The 20148-nt window shown below is 42.5% G+C and overlaps 2 protein-coding genes across 3 annotated transcripts; both read right to left on the bottom strand.

The window, feature by feature from the left end:
- Positions 1–1181: 1181 nt before the first annotated feature.
- LOC110496293 (T-complex protein 1 subunit gamma) lies at positions 1182–10541 on the bottom strand. Its single transcript, XM_021572107.2, has 13 exons — positions 10389–10541; positions 9406–9467; positions 8884–8934; positions 8713–8775; positions 8501–8597; positions 7201–7318; positions 6009–6195; positions 5640–5922; positions 5449–5530; positions 5031–5211; positions 4527–4772; positions 4239–4370; positions 1182–2053 (listed from the first exon to the last, which is right to left on the bottom strand). The coding sequence occupies exons 1-13, from the start codon at positions 10414–10416 to the stop codon at positions 1961–1963; spliced, it is 1623 nt and encodes a 540-aa protein (XP_021427782.1). The 5' UTR covers positions 10417–10541; the 3' UTR covers positions 1182–1960.
- A 1467-nt stretch (positions 10542–12008) lies between these two features.
- LOC110496294 (protein disulfide-isomerase A3) lies at positions 12009–20087 on the bottom strand. Of its 2 annotated transcripts, XR_005037487.1 has the most exons (14): positions 19783–20087; positions 19286–19364; positions 18351–18468; positions 18166–18273; positions 17821–17950; positions 17450–17563; positions 17149–17274; positions 16586–16768; positions 14879–14987; positions 14607–14735; positions 14310–14389; positions 14117–14174; positions 13079–13610; positions 12009–12971 (listed from the first exon to the last, which is right to left on the bottom strand). XR_005037487.1 is itself a non-coding variant. In XM_021572108.2 (13 exons), the coding sequence occupies exons 1-13, from the start codon at positions 19941–19943 to the stop codon at positions 13521–13523; spliced, it is 1485 nt and encodes a 494-aa protein (XP_021427783.1). In that variant the 5' UTR covers positions 19944–20087; the 3' UTR covers positions 12009–13520. The 2 variants fall into 2 exon arrangements, 1 of the variants encoding a protein (XP_021427783.1); XM_021572108.2 differs by having other exon boundaries at positions 12009–13610.
- Between the last annotated feature and the right edge of the window lie 61 nt (positions 20088–20148).

The raw sequence follows: 20148 nt of genomic DNA on the forward strand, positions 1-20148 counted from the left end.
ATCCAAGCTCATCATTAAGCTCGGGGCCCTGGGCCTGAACCCTGCCCTGTGCAACTAGGTCCTGGACTTCCTGACAGGCCGCCCCCAGGTGTTGAAGGTAGGAAACAATACCTCCACTTCGCTGATCCTCAACACAGGGACCCCACAAGGGTGCGTGCTCAGCCCCCTTCTGTACTCCGTTTACCCATGACTGCGTGGCCACGCACGCCTCCAACTCAATCAAGTTTGCAGACGACACTACAGTAGTATGCCTGATTACCAACAGTGACGAGAAACTACAGGGAGGAGGGGAGGGCCCTGGTTGAGTGGTGCCAGGAAAATAACCTCTCATCACTCAATGTCAACAAAACAAAGGAGCTCATCGTGGATCGTGGACTGATCGTGGACAGCAGAGGGAGCATGCCCCCATCCACATTGACAGGACTGCAGTGGAGAAGGTGGAAAGCTTCAAGTTCCTCGACATACACATCACTGACGATCTGAAACGGTCCACCCACAGTGTGGTGAAGGCGGCGCAACAGCGCATCCTGTCGGGCTGTATCACCGCCTGGTACGGCAACTGCACCGCAGGACTCTCCAGTGGGTTGTGTAGTCCGCCCAACGCATCACTGGGGGCACACTGCCTGCCCTCCACGACATCTACAGCACCCACTAGTCACTTTAATAATGTTTAAATACTGCTTTACTCATCTCATATGTATATACTGTATTTTAGTCAATGCCACTGACATTGCTCATCCTAATATTTTTGATTTTTCTTAATTCCATTTTTTGATTTTGTGAATCCGCCAGATCAGAGGCAGTAGGGATGAGCTCTTGATAAGTGTGAGAATTGGACCATATTCTGTCCTGCTAAGCATTCAAAATGTAAGAAGTACTTTTGCGTGTCAGGGAATATGTATGGAGTAAAAAGTACATTCTTTAGGAATGTAGTGAAGTCGATGTTGTCAAAATATAAAATAGTAAAGTACATACAGCCCAAAATAACTACTTAAGTAGGACTTTAAAGTATTTTTTACTCAAGTACTCTGGATTTCACGATGCAGCAAATGTAATGCCACCTTAGCAATTAATGAAACATTTCACCATAGGCTAAGCTACATTGTTAACAAAAGTGGTGAGAGAATCATAATCAAACACACATCATGGGCGTCAAAGTGAATGAAACAAACATAGGCCTGTGTCATTTGTATCCACTTTTATTGAGGTTGATTCTATCACAGGTAACAGCCCCAGGTAAAGGGTAATGGAGGGAAATGGTCTGGTGGAGTAACAGGATTCAGAACCAGAGACACCGTAACTCCAACTATTTCTTGCAGAAAAAAAGCACTCACTCATTGAAATGCAAGACGATCCAATCCATATAATGCAGCATTTAAAAAAGGACCTTCAGAGGTAGACATTGCAGGCTATAAATAATTTGCAAGGTCTATTTTTCTATAGGATCACAGTGCTTTAGTAGTTCATTCAAATGACTTCGTCACATGATTTGGTCACCATCCATTGGCAACCGTTTTTCAACTCAAGTCACGAAGGAGCTCTTCCAAACAAAGAAATGCCTCGTGAGACTAACCGAGGTAAACCTTGATCCCAGGAGAACATATTCAGTCACATCTTACACTTACTGCCATAAATACTGCACAAACACACACCACACAAACAAACCAAACTAAACTTGAGTTCCTTGGTACCAAATCCAGTACATTCATACAGTATGTAATACATGCAACAACCCTATCCCAGTCTGCTTAGTGACCATAACAAATGTAATATCTGAGTGAGAGGTTTATAAAAGTGCTGTTAAGTTATTAATCATATGTACAGGATACACATGGTATACACCGTCCAACAAAATGCTTACTTGCAGGTTCCTTCAACAATGCAACAACAAGAAATAGCTCAGACTGCCTATTCCTCCATTACCCTCTTCCTCCTCTTTGTTCCCAATCCTTCTACCCCTCTACTCAGCGCCCTGTCCTCCTCCTGTCTGCTCATCTCCCTTCTTCTTATGTCCAGAGACGATGTCATCGATGCGCAGCAACAAGATGGCTGTCTGGAGAGAGAAAGAAGGAGTCCAAGAGAATAGAACTGCATAGCCAAACAATATGTACAGTGCCTTCAGAAAGTATTCATACCCCCTTGACTTACACATTGTTACAACCTAAATTCAAAATGGATTAAAAATCTCACCCCATAATGACAACATGTTTAGATATTTTAGTACATTTACACATGTTAGAATCACATTTGTCTTTCTGGGTAAGTCTAAGAGCTTTGCACACCTGGATTGTATTATATTTGCACTTTTTTCTTTTTAATTCTTCACGCTCCGTCAAGTTGGTTTGGATCATTGCTAGACAGCCATTTTCAAGTCTAGCCATACATTTTTACGCCAATTTAAGTCAAAACTTTTACTAGGTCCCTCAGAAACATTCAATGTCATCATGGTAAGCAACTCCAGCGTAAAAACACATTAGGAACACCTTCATAACCACGAGTGGCACCCCCCCCCCTCCTTGCCCTCAAAACAGCCTCAATTCATCGAGGAATGGACTCTACAAGGTGTCAAAAGCGTTCCACAGGGATGTGGGCCTGTGTTGACTACGATGCTTCCCAGTTGAGTTAAGTTGGCTGGATGTCCTTTGGGTGGTGGACCATTCTTGATACACATGGGAAACTGTTGAGTGTGAAAAACCCAGCAGTGTTGCAGTTTGACACAAACCGGTGCGCCTCGCACCTACTACCATACCGCGTTGAAAAGGCACTTAAATATTTTGTCTTTCCCATTGACCCTCAATGGCACACATACAATCTTTCTGAAGGCTTAAAAATATCTTTAACCCGTGTCCTCCCCTTCATCTACACTAATTGAAGTGAATTTAACAAGATACATCAATAAGGGATCATAGACTGACAAGGTGAAAGCGATGTCACGGAAAGAGCAGGTGTTCTTAATGTTTTGTTCACTCAGTGTATATTTGGCCTTGTGTTTAAGTTATTGTCCTGCTGAAAGGTGAATTTGTCTCCCAGTGTTTGTTGGAAAGCAGACAACCAGGATTTTGCCTGTGCTTAGCTCTATTACTTAATTTTTTTAGGATAAAAATAAACTGTAGTCCTCACCAATGACAAGCATACCCATAACATGATGCAGCCACCACCATGCTTGAAAATATGAAGAGTGGTACTCTTGTGTTGTGTTCGCACCAAACACAACGCTTTGTATTAGGACATAAAACAAATTTCTTTGCAGTTTTACTTTTAATGCATGTTGATACATCTTCAGTTCTCCTATTACAGCCTTTAAACACGAACTGTTTTAAAGTCACTATTGGCCTCTGAAATCCTTGAACGGTTTCCTTCCTCTAAGGCAACTGAGGTAGGAAGGACACCTGTATCTTTGTAGTGACTGGGTGTGTTGATACACCATCCAAAGTGTAATTAATAATTTTGCCATGCACAAAAGGGATATTCAATGTGTGCTTTTTATTTTATACCCATCAACCAATAGGTGTATTCTAGTCAAGGCTCATCCTATAAAACTACTGCTGTACACACCTTTTCTATTCATATACTGTCCATAATGTCTATACACACACCATCATATAAATATATATTTATTTTGGACTGACATTGCTCGTTGTGATATTTCATATATATAGTTTTGTTAGTTATTACTGCACTGTTGGAGCTAGAAACAAGCATTTCACTGCACCTGCAAAATATGTTTACGCAACCAACATTTGATTTGAGGTGCCCTTTGTGAGGCATTGGGAAACCTCCGTCTTGGTAGTTGAATCTGTTTGAAATTCATTGCTCAGTTGAGGGACCTTACAGATAATTCTATGTGTGGGGTACAGAGATAAAGTAGTTATTCAAAAATCATGTTAAATTCTAGTATTGACATGCAACTTATTATGGCGCTTGTTAAGAAAATGTTTTACTCCTGAACTTATTTAGGCTTGCCATAACAAAGGGGTTGAATACTTATTGCCTCAAGACATTCCAGCTTTTCATTTATTTGTAAAAATGTCTAAAAACATTCCACTTTAACATTACGGGGTATTTTGTGTAGGCCAGAGACAAAATCTCAATGTAATCCATTTTAAATTTAGGCTGTAAAAAAATGTGGAAAAAGTAAAGGGGTGTGAATACTTTCTGAAGGCACTGTAACTAATGAACACTTGTGTAGCGCATCAATGCCTTCAACATTGTATTGAGCAGGTGGTTGGAAGTCTCACCTCTACTGCAGTCTTGTAGGTCTGGGCCTTGACGGCCAGTGGCTCCCAGATGCCCAGGGAGGTCATGTCAGCCAGGGTGCCAGTCTCTCCATTCACCCCCCACGACACACTGCCCTTCTGGGTGTGCTTGGCCTGGAGTGGGGATGGATCTCAGTGAAAAGGCCACTATAATGTACAGTAAAACCTCCATCTCCTTTTCACACTTGCACACACACGCTCCCATCGGTCTTCCTCCGAGATGGTATGAGGTTCTACCTTTGACTCTCTCAGTCTCTGTCGCTCTCTTACCCTGAGGGAGGTGAGCACACGGATGGTGGAGGCGCCACAGTTCTGGATGAGAGTGCGGGGGATGACCTCCAGGGCCTGGGCCAGGGCACGGTAGGGCCACTGCTCCACGCCAGTGAGGGCCTTGGAGAGCTCCATCAGCCGCTGGGATACAGCCATCTCGGCAGCGCCACCGCCAGGCAGCAGGCTGGGCTCCAGCAGCACATTGCGGGTCACCTGCATGGCATCCTGCAGGTTACGCTCCACCTCCTGGGAGAGAGACGTAAATGGGGGAAAGAGAGATTTCAGAACACAAGTAAAACCTAATTTAGTCATCTTTGCACTGATAACTTGTGACTTACAAAAAAAAACAAAAAAACAACAGGTTCTAGGAGGGGAGTGGGGGAAGCAGAGACTCATCCCATTAATGTCATTCTTTACATTATCATCCCTCTCTTTTAGCACTTAGTGATTGTTGCACAATAAAAAGAGCATATTATTTTGAAAGCTTTATTCTCAGTTTCTCACCGCCAGGATTTCCTTGCTGGCTCCTCTCAGCAGGATGGTGCAGGCTTTAGGGTCTTTGCACTCTGTGACGAAGGCAAAGTACTCGTCTCCAATCTTCTTGATCTCAAACAAGCCCGCCCCCAGGCCCACGTCCCCTTCGCGCAGCTCGTCCGTACGGCTGGCAATGCGTGCGCCACACGCCCTGAGGGGTAACAAGGAAATAGGTTAGAGCAGTAGTTGTGAAGACCATACACCCTGTTAAAGAAGCAGAAATAAACCAATACGCAATGAAAGTGCTTGTTCATTCGCTAGCTATGTACATAGTAACTTGACACAGAGCAAAACGGTGAAATGTAAACATGTTTTTGTTGGCGATAATTGTCTCCGATAATTGATGTAACGTCAACAAATTTTAAAAAATTGCTTTCAATTGGCTTACCTGGCGATCCGGTTGTTGTCAGTCTTTCTTACACGGCGAATAGCCGTGATGTTAGCCTTCATTAGGTAGTGCTGAGCCAAGTCTGAAGAAAGAGGCAAAATATAGTTGAGGTAAAAAAAAAAAAAAGAAAGTCAGTTGCATCAGACATAGGCCTTAACAAGAACAATGCATTTTGAAGCAGCGTGGGATACCCGAGATGCCCTTCTCTGTGAAGATGAGGTCTGGCTTGAGGCGGATGATGTCTTCACAGATCTGCTGGATGTACTCCTCCTCCATCTGCAGGATGCGGGCAAAGTCCTCCTCACGAGTGATCTCAATATCAGTCTGGCTCTCTCCCTTCTTGTACTCCAGGGAGCAGTCCAACAGCACAATACGGGGATCCTTGATCATTCTGCGCATGCGCGGGTGGGTCACGTCCTTGTTTACCATCACACCTCTGAGCACGCACGAGTCCTCGATGATCCCACCGGGAACCTGGACAAACACATTAACACAGAGGATGAAGCAGAACTTGGACTGCACAGGAAAACAAACATTAAAAAATACACTTTGACCCTTACCTTTTCTACTTTGGCGTACTTCTTGATGTCGATCTCCTTGCGTCCGTTCTCCTCCATCTCCACAGTTTTGACGGCGTCCAGGGCGATGCTGCAGGCCATGTCAGACCAGCGGCTCAGAGCCTTGGTGTTGATGGCAGAGTTGATGATCTTCAGCATCATCTCCCTGTCACTCACGTCCACTGGGGTGCTGGGAGGAGGAGAAGAGAGTTGTTAAACAAACGTTATGAGTGTGAAAGCGGTTGCCACCTAAAACAGTGGTTCTCAACCTGGGGGCACGAGAAGGTTTTTGTGGGGGGGTTAAAACTGAATGGGAAAAAATACATATTTTCCCTACAATTTAATAGGCTACAGATACCATATGTACTGTATATTTATACATTTGCCTATTCGATCTGGTTACTAACAAAATTATTTGGTACAATACTGTAGGCCTGTCTCAAAAACATCTCATCTGTGCCTCAGAACCAAAAAGTGTCTTGACTCTTGACCAGTCATCAGCATTTGGCACGCAAAGGCAGGCATGCATATCCAGGTTAATGACCAGAAAGCACTGGTTTAATTTTCTCCAGTTTTTGCTGGCAAAAACATAGTATGTTTAAATAAATAAAAAGTTTAGCAATGTGCTACAGACGCATCTTTGCCAGAATAGGCTTTCTGGCGATTCGTTGATCATTTTCATACTTCAGACAGATCTAGGCCAAGTTTGGGTGGCAACTGGCTATCTGTCTAAAGATAACATGGCTGTAACGTCGCACTGCCTTCAATACTTATGGGATGAAGATGTAATACATTTACCAGAATATGTTACAATATTTGTGAGGAAGAAGGCTGCAGACAGACCATGCTTTCCAGCCGATCCTGCAACATACAACTCGGCCATAACCTGTTTGCTCTGGACTCCAGAGAAGTAAGATGACAATGGCTGCTAAAATGAATGACTTTCACCTTAAAATGCAGGTCTAAAACATATCTTGCATTTTGAAAGTGGATCACTGTTTGACATGAAACATGCAGTGACCAGAAAAGTATTTGGGCCAAAGCTCTAGACTTCATATAAAATCACAGATGAATGTCAATCACAGATTTGCATAATAAGTGAAGTTATACAGATGTCAAGTTAGAATTCAGCCCTTAACGATTAAAAGGTTGTGTGTGTGTGTGTGTGTGTGGGCGTTAGAGGCTGGAACAGTACCTGATATCTTTGAGCAGGTTGAGCATATCATCCAGGGCATGTCTGTAGGCGCTGATGACAACCGTCGGGTGCATCTGCTGCTCCAAGAACTGCTCTGACACGGACAGCATCTCACCCGCTAGAGAGATGCACAAAATGTATGGATGTCTCCCCGGCCATGGCTGTCGATGCCCCCTTCTGTAGCCGAAACGCCCCCTAAAAAAATCCCTGCCTTGCGGCCAAAGTGGCCGGTGTGCCCTTGGACTGAATATAATAATACAAATTCCCTTCTCCCAGATGCCAATCGCCCTGCTCCGAAGCACCCCTCACTCACATGGCTCTCTCAGATATTTATATTCTTATTAGTCAATGCCCGTCACGTGATCAGGGCCTTTTCACAGGCATCGCAGCTCCGAAGTAGACTACTAGTGATGTAAGAAACATTGGGGATGCAACGGCGCGTGCATCCTTACGGAATTCCGAGTCACATATTGAAGACGTTAGATCTGTCCATGTTTACTTTGTCAGCTAACAAGATGAGTAACAAACAGCAAAAGCACTAACCTATGTCAATCTACTATCTCACATATTACATAAGTTGACCTATTATATGGGTCAGCTTGTCGTTCTGTACAAGAAAGAAACATTCCAAACAGACGCTCTGGGACAGTTGTGGGATGATAAGACCCCAAATGAATACTACTACCGTACATCAAAACAACATTTTAAAAGCAATGAGGCTGATGCAACAGATCAGAATTTCTATATTAAAAATGTTGATAACCTATTATTTCTTCACATTATAAGCGCAGCAATGCGCACACGGCAGCAGGCTATAAATGTTCCAACATACTATTAGCAGGAACGGTCTATCAGGTTGCGTGGAAAACACAACTAATGGGATGCAGAAATGTACATTTAAAAAAAAAAAAAATTAAAATAACATCAATCAGGCCCTATTCATTTCTGCAAACTTTTAACTCAGATCTCGTACATGGACAGATAATTGCGTAGTTGGTACGCAAAACGTGTGCATGTTGGCAGGTCTGCAATTGGCCCAACATCGCCCGGGTTTGGCTGGTGTAGACCGGCATTTTAAACAAAATTTTTTCTGAACAGATTTGCCTAGTTAAATAAAATGTTTTTTTAAAAATCTAAAAAATGGCCTTGCCCCTAAAACCACTAAATTATTGGCCTGGTTGAGACACAGGAGTAATACATGAAGAATAGGCTGGATTGGATTACTAGTGTACTACTACTATGAGAATAGACCTGATGGTGCAGTGTATTTATTCACAGTATTGGGCATGTGGTGACTCACCCAGGATGATGACAGAGGTGGTGCCATCTCCCACCTCCTCGTCCTGAGTGCGGCTGATCTCAATCATGGACTTGGCAGCCGGGTGCTGGACCTGGATCTGTGGAAGCAGAGACAGGGGGAAGGAGGTGGGCTTTGCACTGGGGCACTGAACATTGATATTTTCTGTATGGAAGTAGAAGTATTGGGAATCATAGCAAGTGTGCTCTTCTCACCTCTCTCAGGATAGCGTTGCCATCGTTGGTCATCACAATCCCACCCATGGGGTCCAAAAGCATCTACACACAAAGCATGTTATGGTTTCCCCAATTCAAGTGCTACCATAAAGTATGTTTCAAGCAAAACTGTGACAAAAACCTGAGGATAAAAATAAACCTATAGCTCACTTTCATCATGGCCCTTGGTCCCAGGCATGTTCTGATGACGTCTGCAATCGTCTACAACACACACACGAAAAAAGGTTTATCTATATAGTGTCAACAAGCAATGCATCATAGCTATCCTACATTCCTCATCAATTGAGCTACAGAAGCAATGTAATGGGTAGGGAGGGATGTGAAGACACCAGTATCGCAATATTTTTTCCATGGCAAAAATGAAAAAGCAGACTCTCTTTGGTCCTTAAACACCTGCTGTATGTAAAATAATGTGTGCTATAGCTTGGAAAATAAATGTGACTCTAGATGACAACATGTTCATTTCCAACACTAGGGCTGCTTTCCAAAATAAGTTTAGATCGCTTCATGCCCCCCCCATGCTAGCAATTATCACAATACTGGTATCATCCCAGCCCTAGTACTGGGCCCCATAGTCAGCAATTAAACATACAATTATGTTGAAATAACATAGCTAGAAACCATGTTAATTCAACCAAGTACAGTGGAAGACACCAACTAATGGGACCTCACCTTGGCTGCACTGATATTTCCGGTCTGAACCTTCCGTCCAGACTCCCTCTTCATATTCTGGCCTGTAGGGAACATGAGAACGGAGTTAATACTATATTGTGTAAAATATTGCTGCAAAAACACAGCAGACCAAAACATCATTACAGCAATGAGTCTAGTTACCTCTATGATCCAACCAGTCTACGTTTGTTCTACACCTTTTGATTTCCATGTACAAATTAAGATCCCACATCTGTAGCTCACTAGCTACCTACCTACATCATACAATAGCTAGCTAGGCGTATCGTGTGTGGATTATGGATGTCTCGTATTTTGGAAGGCTGACATTTTACACTGTAATAATATGCCTTGCAGCTAACATATACATAGTTACTAAACGACACACAAATACAGCACCAAAGTTGGCTTAAATCATCTGACATGCTAGCTACTGACATGCAGGAGCTGTCGGATGTTCACATGCCTGGAAGCTCCGACGATCAGGTTCAAATTGCAGTGATTTGAGTCAAACTTTGAGTTTCACTAATGTTGCCGAACAGATGGGCAGGACTCCCATGTTTTTAGCCCCAATTGGTCAACAGCAACCAAACTAGCTCAAATTTGCTAGCAATAATTGTCAATGTGTAACGTCATTGCAAATTTTATTCTTGAGAACAGACATTTTAGTTGAGCACTTAACGTTAGCGGTTGTGTAAAATGTACTGTAACCAGCCAGATAGGTTTTTGTAACGTTACGGCCAAGAAAGTCATACAAAGAGCAAATTAGCCTACTAGCTAAGTACCGTGCTAACGCTAGCTAGCACTGTCAGTGGTCGGCAAGGAAGCAGAAACACATGCTTTGTTGCTGGCTACCTGTGTAGCCGGTACTGGCCGCTTGTCAGGATATTACAAACGACAAAAACATCCAAATGCGTCACATTTCCACCGAAATCAAATTTAAGATGTTACATTTGTCGTTGCTTATGATTTTTCTATCAACTTACTCAGCACGAGAACCTGTTGGCCCATCATCGTGACAGTGTGTGTGGGACAACGGCCTGGAACCTTCTGGGCAGCACAAGAGGAAGAAGATCCAGATGCGGGGCGGATTTCTTCCAGTGTGTTAACCAATAACCTTCGAGCAAATCATAATGTACTGTGACTTCCACCAGTTGGGGAACCGGGGTAAACGCAACAGGATTAAAGGGGAGGCGAGTATGTACAGGCATCATTGTGAGACACACCCTGTACCATATATTCATTGCCCTGTACAAAACCAAGCAACTCCATATTCAGTAATCCAATATTGGCTAGACCTTTTCTGAAATTCAAGGATACCTGTATTACAGGATGTTTCGCTTCTTGTTATTTTATTGAATATTTTTTTTTTATATAATGACAATACCAAACCACTATGTTGTATTTATTTGACCTTTATTTAACTAGGCAAGTCAGTTAAGAACAAATTCTTATTTACAATGACCGCCTAAACCGGACGACGCTAGGCCAATTGTGCGCCGCCCTACTAATGCTGGGATCAACTAGATTCAGAAGCAAGCCATTTTTTCTGGAGCGAAACATAATTACAAATAATTTGTAGACTGCAAATTGACCGCAAGAAGCCCAAACATATATTTGTCTAAAACAATCATTTCAGACCTTCCTTACATTTCTATACGATCACGTCTCTCTATTATGTGTGGGAACACTTCGGAACAGATTTCTTAAAATTAAAATAACTTTGAGCTGATTTCCTAGTGTTTTTAGTTTTTTATACTGAACAAAAATATAAACGCAACATGCAACAATTTCATTGATTTTACTGAGTTTCAGTTCATATGAGGAAATCAGTCAACTGAAATAAATTCACCAGACCCTAATCTATGGATTTCACATGAATTGGAATACAGATATGCATCTGTTGGTCAAATATACCTTAAAAAATGGGCCTCGGGATCTCTTCATGGTATTTTGTGCATTCAAATTGCCATCGATAAAATGCAATTGTATTCAATTGTGTTCGTTGTCTGTAGATTATGCATGCCCATACCATAATCACACCACCAGCATGGGTCACTTTGTTCACAATGTTGACATCAGCAAACCACTTGCCCACACAACGCCATACACGTGGTCTGCGGTTGTGAGGCCAGTTAGACAGAAAGCCAAATGTTCTAAAACGACTTTGGAGGTGGCTTATTGTAGAGAAAGTAACATTAAATTATCTGGCAACAGCTCTGGTGGACATTCCTTCAGTCAGCATTCCAATTGCACGCTCCTTCAACATCAGTGTCATTGCGTTGTGTGACAAAACTGCACATTTTAGAGTTGCCTTTATTGTCCAAAGCACAAGGTGCCCCTGTGTAATGATCATGCTGTTTAATCAGCTTCTTAATATGACACCTGTCAGGTGGATGGATTATCTTGGCAAAGGAGAAATACAAAATTTGAGCGAAATTTGTGCGTATGGAACATTTCGGGGATCTTTTATTTCAGCTCATGAAACATGGGACCAACACTTTACATGACGCGTTTATATTTTTGTTCAGAGTATATCCGACAATGAGTATGTCCAACACAAAAAAACATGTTTGTTTAAATATATCTTTTTTTTGGGGGGGGGGGGGGGGGGGGGGGGGCTCGCCAGTTGGGGAACGCTGCACTGTGTCCAGAAAACAAAATATGTATTCACTGATGGTAAGTATGGTAACTGTCTTACTACGTTGTACGACAGTAGACTATTGTCTGACTGTTTTCCAGAAGAAAGTCAAAGAAACAACAAAGACCGATTTTTAAAAAATGGTACCAGAATCTTTTAAGTGAGAAAACGCCAAAGACATATCTCAATTTCTTAGCAGATCAAAAATAAATATACTAAGGATAATGGGTCCTCTGAGTGGAAAACTCTAGCAACATATACATCAATAAATTATAAGGCTCTGTCCAAAAAGAGACAATTAAGATAGCAAATATCCTTCGTTTTCACACATTATGTACAAAGTATGTTGCTTCCTGTATACTCTATTCAATAAATATGACGACTACACACACACACACACACACACACACCTGTCCTTCATAGCCACATCCAGACATCGTATAGGCCTTTCAGAAGTTAGTTGCTCTAAAAATTCCTGGCAAAATGGCATATAATGATAGAAACATAAATAGAAACCTGAATATTCAAAAACATAGGGTGCAAACATTTGTTTTCAAGAACACCATGGTGGTACTTGTAATTTTTGCCAATCTGAATATTGCCTTTACAGTATTTCCAATATGGTTAATTTGATATTGGCATGGGAAAAAAAAAGAAGGAGAATGGGTTGGGATGTTTTGGGTTTTGTATGCAGTCAGGAGGCAGATCAGGAGTGAAGTGGTTGGTTGGTTGGTTGTTGGTGCTGTCTGGAATGACACCAACTCAGTAGCTCAAGCGCACATATAAAAAGACCAGCGGGTATATACCCGTCTGAACTTTTTTTTTTTAGAACTAGGAAATATGGAGCCATTTCAGAGTATTTTACACAAGTAAGCATCATTGGTGGAATGGATGGTATGGCTTACGATGGTAAGGAAGACGGATGGTTCTGAGATAGAGGAGAGACGATAAGTCAAGATCTATATAGAAATAGATGTTATTACAGTATCATTATACAGCATATATTAATCTCACTGTATTTGATGCATGACAAACCTGCAACACACTGATCCTTGGTGAGTTCATGCCGTTGATGTAAATTTTGATTTAGCCTTTATACGAATGGAAATTGGGAAGGTTTGGTTCAGTCTTATGACAAGAAAATCAGCCTCATCTCTCTTCCAGGTCACTTGACATTAGAAGCCTTCAGTCCTCACTCATTGTTTCTCTTCTTCTGTAGAAATGCTATTCCTCCTCCTGATCAATTACAAGAAGCTCTGTTCCTGGAGAGTCAAACATGTAACTTGGATTTCCTTCAAATCTGTTGTTTCAAGGGAAAAAAACTTTGTGGGTAGAGTTTCTGGAGTGTTATTTCATCAGAAATAAAGAATCTCAGCAGAAGTTGTGACTCTTCAGGAACAGCGTATCCACAATCGCAATTCCAGGGGTCTCAAGCTACATTTCCCATCATACACCCCTGCCATCGCCTAACTTCTGTTCACAAGTCTTCTCTCACGCCGCTGACAACGGGGATGTGCGAGGCTTCTCTCTTCAAGTACTTGATGAAGTCCTTCACTTCACGGGCTCCCTGGAATTACAGAGGAAAACATTTTAAGCTCCCTTTGTAACCCGACATATACAATCTTTGATACATCAGTATATGCAGTGTTTCCCCTAGGATTTTTTTCAGCAGCGGTGGCAAATCTAGTGGGTGAAGTAGTTTTGTGAGCCATTGCTTTCAGTCATTGCGCTAACGCCAGTTAGCAACTTCCTTCAAACTGCACACAGACATAAAAATGGTATCCATTAGTTTATTTGACTCGGTAAGTACAAAAAGGGATTCATTGCGAAAATCGTGCACTATCCCTTTAAAAGCACGTTTCGGCAGAAATATCTATAGATGCAAAAAAATATCTCTATATATATATATATATATAAATAAAAATAAATATTATATATATATATAAATCTTTTAAATATATTTTTGGGGAGTGGTGGGCCGCCACTGCTAAATGAATATAGGGGAAACACTGGTATATGACTAGTTTGTGTCTGCTTATGTAAAATGGAAATAACAGTTTTGGGAGATTTCACCTCATATCGTTTGGGTTGGTCCTTCTTGTCTGCCCGAGCAAAGTAGATGGTGGGAAACCTACAGAACAACACATGAGAGAGTGAGAGAAACACAATGAATGAATGACCAGAGACAGGGTGAAAATGAATGGAAAGATAAGTGAGAGCTAATAGAAGGGAAAGGATAACCAGGTGATAAAGTGTGGTGTCTCACCCTTGCACATCAAAGCCTTGTGGAACATCATTGGCTGTAGCATCCATCTTGGCAATGACAATATTAGGGTCAGAGTAGAGCTGAGAAGAAAACAGAAGAAATAACCAATGAGAACAAAAGGGTTACTTGGCTTTAGCTCTTTTCCTTAGTTTACTGACAAATCACAATTTTTAATGCATACAATTGTTCTGAGGAAAGCCATAATAGTAAACAGTGGCAGTAAATAAAATATTCTGTTCTATATTTAAATTACTTAAAATGTGGCATTGGTGGGTCTGTGTATGTAGTCTTTCTCACCTGTTCTGCCAACTCCTTGTACTTGGGCTCCAGGCTCTTACAGTGACCACACCAGGGGGCATAGAACTCAATCAGCACATCCTTCTCAGGGTCATTCACAATCTCCTCAAATGACTCTGCTACCACTACCTGGGAGTGGGCGCGCACACACACACACACAATTAATGTGAATTGTCACGACAACAAAATCAGAAACACAAATGTACTGTGATTGAGTATTGAATAATAACACAGAAATACAGACACTCGTTCACATAGACAAACAAACATACCTTGACGGGACCCTTGTTTTTCTCAGGGATGGGCTCCGACTTGATGTAACGTTTTAGTCGTCCAGCAAAGTAATCCTCCAGGAATCTTTCCAGGGACTTCCCATCTCTCCTGTTAAATAGATTCAACAACAAACATAATTAGTAGGGTTGTACGTGGTGGAACTTAAAGGTTAGACTTAGAACCTCAACTAAACTCAGCAAAAAAAGAAACGTCCTCTCACTGTCAACTGCCTTTATTTTCAGCAAATTTAACATGTGTAAATATTTGTAGGAACATAACAAGATTCAACAACTGAGACATAAACTGAACAAGTTCCACAGACATGTGACTAATAGAAATTGAATAATGTGTCCCTGAACAATGGGGGGAGGGGGTCAAAATCAGAAGTAACAGTCAGTATCTGGTGTGGCCACCAGCTGCATTAAGTACTGCAGTGCATCTCCTCCTCATGGACTGCACCAGATTTTCAAGTTCTTGCTGTGAGACGTTACCCCACTCTTCCACCAAGGCACCTGCAAGTTCCCGGACATTTCTGGGGGGGAATGTCCCTAGCCCTCACCCTCCGATCCAACAGGTCCCAGACGTGCTCAATGGGATTGAGATCCGGGCTCTTCGCTGGCCATGGCAGAACACTGACATTCCTGTCTTGCAGGAAATCACGCACAGAACGAGTAGTATGGCTGGTGGCATTGTCATGCTGGATGGTCATGTCAGGATGAGCCTGCAGGAAGGGTACCACATGAGGGAGGAGGATGTCTTCCCTGTAACGCACAGCACTGAGATTGCCTGCAATGACAACAAGCTCAGTCCGATGATGCTGTGACACACCGCCCCAGACCATGACGGACCCTCCACCTCCAAATCAATCCCGTTCCAGAGTACAGGCCTCGGTGTAACGCTAATTTCTTCTACGATAAACGCAAATCCGACCATCAATTCTGATGAGACAAAACCACAACTTGTCAGTGAAAAGCACTTTTTGCCAGTCCTGTCTGGTCCAGCAACTGTGGGTTTGTGCCCATAAGTGACACTGTTGCCGGTGATGTCTGGCAAGGACCTGCCTTACAACAGGTCTACAAGACCTCAGTCCAGCCTCTCTCAGCCTATTGCGGACAGGCTGAGCACTAATGGAGGGATAGTGCGTTCCTGGTGTAACTCGAGCGGTTGTTGTTGCCATCCTGTACCTGTCCCGCAGGTGTGATGTTCAGATGTACCAATCCTGTGCAGGTGTTGTTACACGTGGTCTGCCACTGCGAGGATGATCAGCTGTCCGTCCTGTCTCTCTGTAGCGCTGTCTTAGGCGTCTCACAGTACGGACATTGCAATTTATTGCCCTGGCCACATCTGCAGTCCTATTGCCTCCTTGCAGCATGCCCAAGGCACGTTCACACATATGAGCAGGGACCCTGGGCATCTTTATTTTTGTGTTTTTCAGAGTCAGTAGAAAGGCCTCTTTAGTGTCCTAAGTTTTCATAACTGTGACCTTAATTGCCTACCATCTGTAAGCTGTTATTGTCTTAACGATCGTTCCACAGGTGCATGTTCATTAATTGTTTATGGTTCATTGAACAAGCATGGAAAACAGTGTTTAAACCCTTTACAATGAAGATCTGTGAAGTTATTTGGATTTTTACAAATTATCTTTGAAAGACAGGGTCCCGAAAAAGGGACATTTCTTTTTTTTGCTGAGTATATGTCTAACTCACGTGAACTCCTCCCTCATGGTGTACTTGAAGCCCTGCTGTGTTCTGATGGTTACGAAGGGCAGATCTCCTCCGTCCGATGCACCCAGACCAAACTCCTCCTCTAGCTCATCCACAAAGTCCCTGCGATTGGCCACGGCAAAACTCAGGCCCTGGGACGCAAACTGATAACCCACCTTCATCACTCTGAGAAGAGAAAATGAACGACATTTAATAATAATGATAAGAGACTTATATACCACCTTGTATACAATATTTGGAATTCAGGTATTATATGTACTGTATGTAGGATAAAATCAAAATACATATCTACATTACTACTTGGTCACACTTTACGTTGCCCAATGACCATGTAAGGTAATAATAGTCTCTCAATATCATCCCATAAAAATAAAAAAAATTGTGTAACAATTGTAACCAATACAATAATAACATACCTACTATGAATTCAGTATCAAATTAAAAACAGAACTGAACTAAAAGAGAAAGTTGCTATTAAGTGTGGGTCATCTAATATTAGTGTGGTTTAAAGTGTTAAAGTGTTGTGGTATTGGAGGTGTACCAACCTGTTCCTCCAATAGTTGGAGCCTTTGGGGTTCCGAAGGTAGTCCAAATCATAGTACGCAGTCAACAAGTCCTGCCCCTTCAGCTTATCTCTGTTCTCATTGGTCAGATGGGGGCACATTCCGAAACTGACAAAAGGAAACAGGAAGACCAATAACGTTAGACACTCAAGTAGAGGTAGAGAGGGAAAGAGAGATGGGGATATGAAAAAGAGAGAGTGATATGATAGAGAGATAGAGACACTAATGTAACAGACATTCAGGTGATGGATTTAGAGTAAACAGACAGGAGCAGTAGTCTTACATGTTGTCTCTGATGAAGCGGCGCAGTGTGTGGGTGGTGATGGTCTCTGTAAAGCGCAGCACGCTCTCCTCAAACTTACCGCTCAGCCTTGGAGGCCTGAACAGCAGAACACTCCTGGAGAGACGCAGGGGAGAGCGATAAGACGGTAGTTGATCAGTCTGTTGGTAACACCTTGTACAGTCACACTAGAGCAGTGTTTCTACGTCCATTCCTGGGTGTACACAATTTTGCTATAGCCCAGCACTAAGACACCTGATTTACCTCAACGGGGTTATCTTGATCTCACTCTCTATCACGCTCACTTCTTCCCATTCTCTTCCTATCCCTTCCCCATCTCTCTACACCTTCCTCCCACTCACTCACTCACTCACTCAGTGTCCACCCCGTGTTTGAGGCCCAGGGTCATGTTGATGGTGTGGGCGAAGCGGAAGTGGTCCCTCATGACGCCGGCCGCCTTCAGAAACTCTGCCAGCTGAGCACTGTCAGGCCCAGAGAAGAAACCTGGGAGGAGAGAGATAAGTATGGAGAGAAAGTACATTAGCCCATTCCAACACTGCCAGTGTTAGCTTCCACCATGTTGCATTCACCTCTCACAAGGCTTTTCAGAGCAGTGGACATCAATTAAATGATGGCCAATGTGAAAAGTACAGATTCAGGGAACCAAAGATTCAGTTAAGAACAAACAGGTAACTATACTCTTCTAGAGTATGACGTACCCACTACACTGGCGTCAAAGTGGTTGACAAAGGCCTCGACATCTGCCTCGCTACGCAGGGTAACCGAGTTGGGCCCAGCCTGCTTCTTCATGTAGTGGACAATCCCATCTGTTTGTATGCAGACAAATGCATTAGTAGGCCTACGTGATTAGTGTACTTTAAATAACGCTTAAAATCACACACACCTGCTGAGCGTGGTCCGTCATAGGACGAGGAGTCTTCTCCGTTTCTGAATATCTTGAGCGTGGGGTACCCTGTGACTCCGAAACGCCCGCATGTGTCTGGGCTCGCTGTGCAATCCACCTGAGGGGTGAGAGAGTGAGATGGACAGAAGAGATACAGAAGATGGGGAGGTAGAGAGAGAGAAAGGGATAGATAGTCAGAGTAAAACAATTATAGAAAGCAAAGGAGGAGTGAGAAAATGTGGGAGAAAGAAAACGATAGGGAGATGCCAATGGCAATAGACCCATCTGTGTTTTCAAACATTGCTGCAGGAGGGCGATATGCACAAGTTGGTGGCAAAACACATTGGAGTTCTTTTTTGGGGGAAAGGCTCTATTTTGGAGTGCATTTCACACTACTTTTGGATTACAATTATATTTTAAGGCTCGCGTGAATGTCCTGCTTAATAATATAGTGTCATCATCGCAAATAAACTGCATTATACTCTTTTTTTTTTTAAACACTTCAACCAGAAAGATTGCTCTTTGGCTAGCTTTAGCTACAGCCTATGTAGCAAAACAACTGCTGCATCCAAGTTATTTTGCAAAGATCAAAACCAAACAGAAACGTAGCAACTTTTCAAGCAAGAATCGAAACATCATTGTAAGCGTATGAGAACCCCGAATAGTGATTTTGTTTAGAAGTAATAAAAACGTAAATACATGATGTTTCATGGGCGCATACGTCGATGCCTTTTTTACTGCAGCCAAGAGTAGGGTGCATCTGTGCGTGAACGTCGACGTCACTGTGTCGTGCACTGGAAAGGGGTCTATATAAAGTACATTAGCCCCTTTCATATAATGTGCCTGGGTTATATAAATAGCAACTGTACCACAAATTGGCAAACAAAATAAATTGGTAACTATTCTGACAAAGTGGTGTGGTAGCTTTATCATACCTTAGCAAGTGGCACTGTCCCTTTCAGTCGACTGGCTGCGGTCTCAAAATCTGGGGCTAGTTTCTTACAATGTCCACACCTGCGAAGCAAATAATGATCAAATAGATTACTGGAGATATAATCCAAGGAACTGAATATGAACTGACAGGCAATACAAATGTTACCATAGTTATGCGTGGGTATAAATGTGTTATACCTGTAAAACTCATAAGCAAATTGGGGTTATAAAGACATAATATTACCAATTTTGAAAACATATCAATAGCTGATACTATTTGCACAGAGCGGCCAACATGCTACTAGCTAGCTTGCGTTGATACAGTAGTTACTTGCCTTGAGTTTGACAGCTGAAACAAAGAATATAGTTAGCTGGCTAACGGAACACGTCTTGGACAGTTGCCTAGAGTAGATAATGTACTACATATTTGCCTTAAATTACATTGCACGTCTATAAATGACAATGGATATAGACATAAGGGAACGTTTCTATTTCTCACCACGGAGCGTAGAATTTCACTAACATCGTCTCGTGCTCCGCTGCCAGGTAATCGAAATCCGCGTCCCCTAGCTCTAGCACATCACCCCGTGCGACTACCGCGCCAGAAAATATTACAACCGATAACATGAAAGCAGAGATGAGCGACAAAAAGGAAGCCATATTTCTAAATCCTTCAAGTGAACAGGATTATCAAATAAAATACAGAAACAAAGAGCACATATGTTGTGGAAAAAGAGGACCCTTGCTGTCACCCTGCGGCTCCTCTTTCCGTAAAAAGACGAGTGGACAATTGAAAGGCGGGACATAAACGGAATATGAAGGAAACTGACCTTGTCATTGGTCGATGAGTACATACATTGATGCG

Source organism: Oncorhynchus mykiss, chromosome 18 (genome assembly GCF_013265735.2).
Source record: "Oncorhynchus mykiss isolate Arlee chromosome 18, USDA_OmykA_1.1, whole genome shotgun sequence".
Taxonomy (NCBI): domain Eukaryota; kingdom Metazoa; phylum Chordata; class Actinopteri; order Salmoniformes; family Salmonidae; genus Oncorhynchus; species Oncorhynchus mykiss.

Bases quoted from the DNA above. Each gene is read 5' to 3' on its own strand.
- LOC110496293 (XM_021572107.2), bottom strand. From the start codon at position 10,416: ATGATGGGCCAACAGGTTCTCGTGCTGA. The intron at 9,468-10,388 runs GTAAGTTGATAG...TGTTCCCTACAG, and splicing joins CCAACAGGTTCTCGTGCTGA to GCCAGAATATGAAGAGGGAG. The intron at 6,196-7,200 runs GTACTGTTCCAG...TCCTCCTCCCAG, and splicing joins AACCTGCTCAAAGATATCAG to CACCCCAGTGGACGTGAGTG.
- LOC110496294 (XM_021572108.2), bottom strand. From the start codon at position 19,943: ATGGCTTCCTTTTTGTCGCTCATCTCTGCTTTCATGTTATCGGTTGTA. The intron at 17,564-17,820 runs GTGAGTGAGTGA...GCGTCTCTCCAG, and splicing joins AAACACGGGGTGGACACTGA to GAGTGTTCTGCTGTTCAGGC. The intron at 17,275-17,449 runs GTAAGACTACTG...TCCTTTTGTCAG, and splicing joins CGCTTCATCAGAGACAACAT to TTTCGGAATGTGCCCCCATC.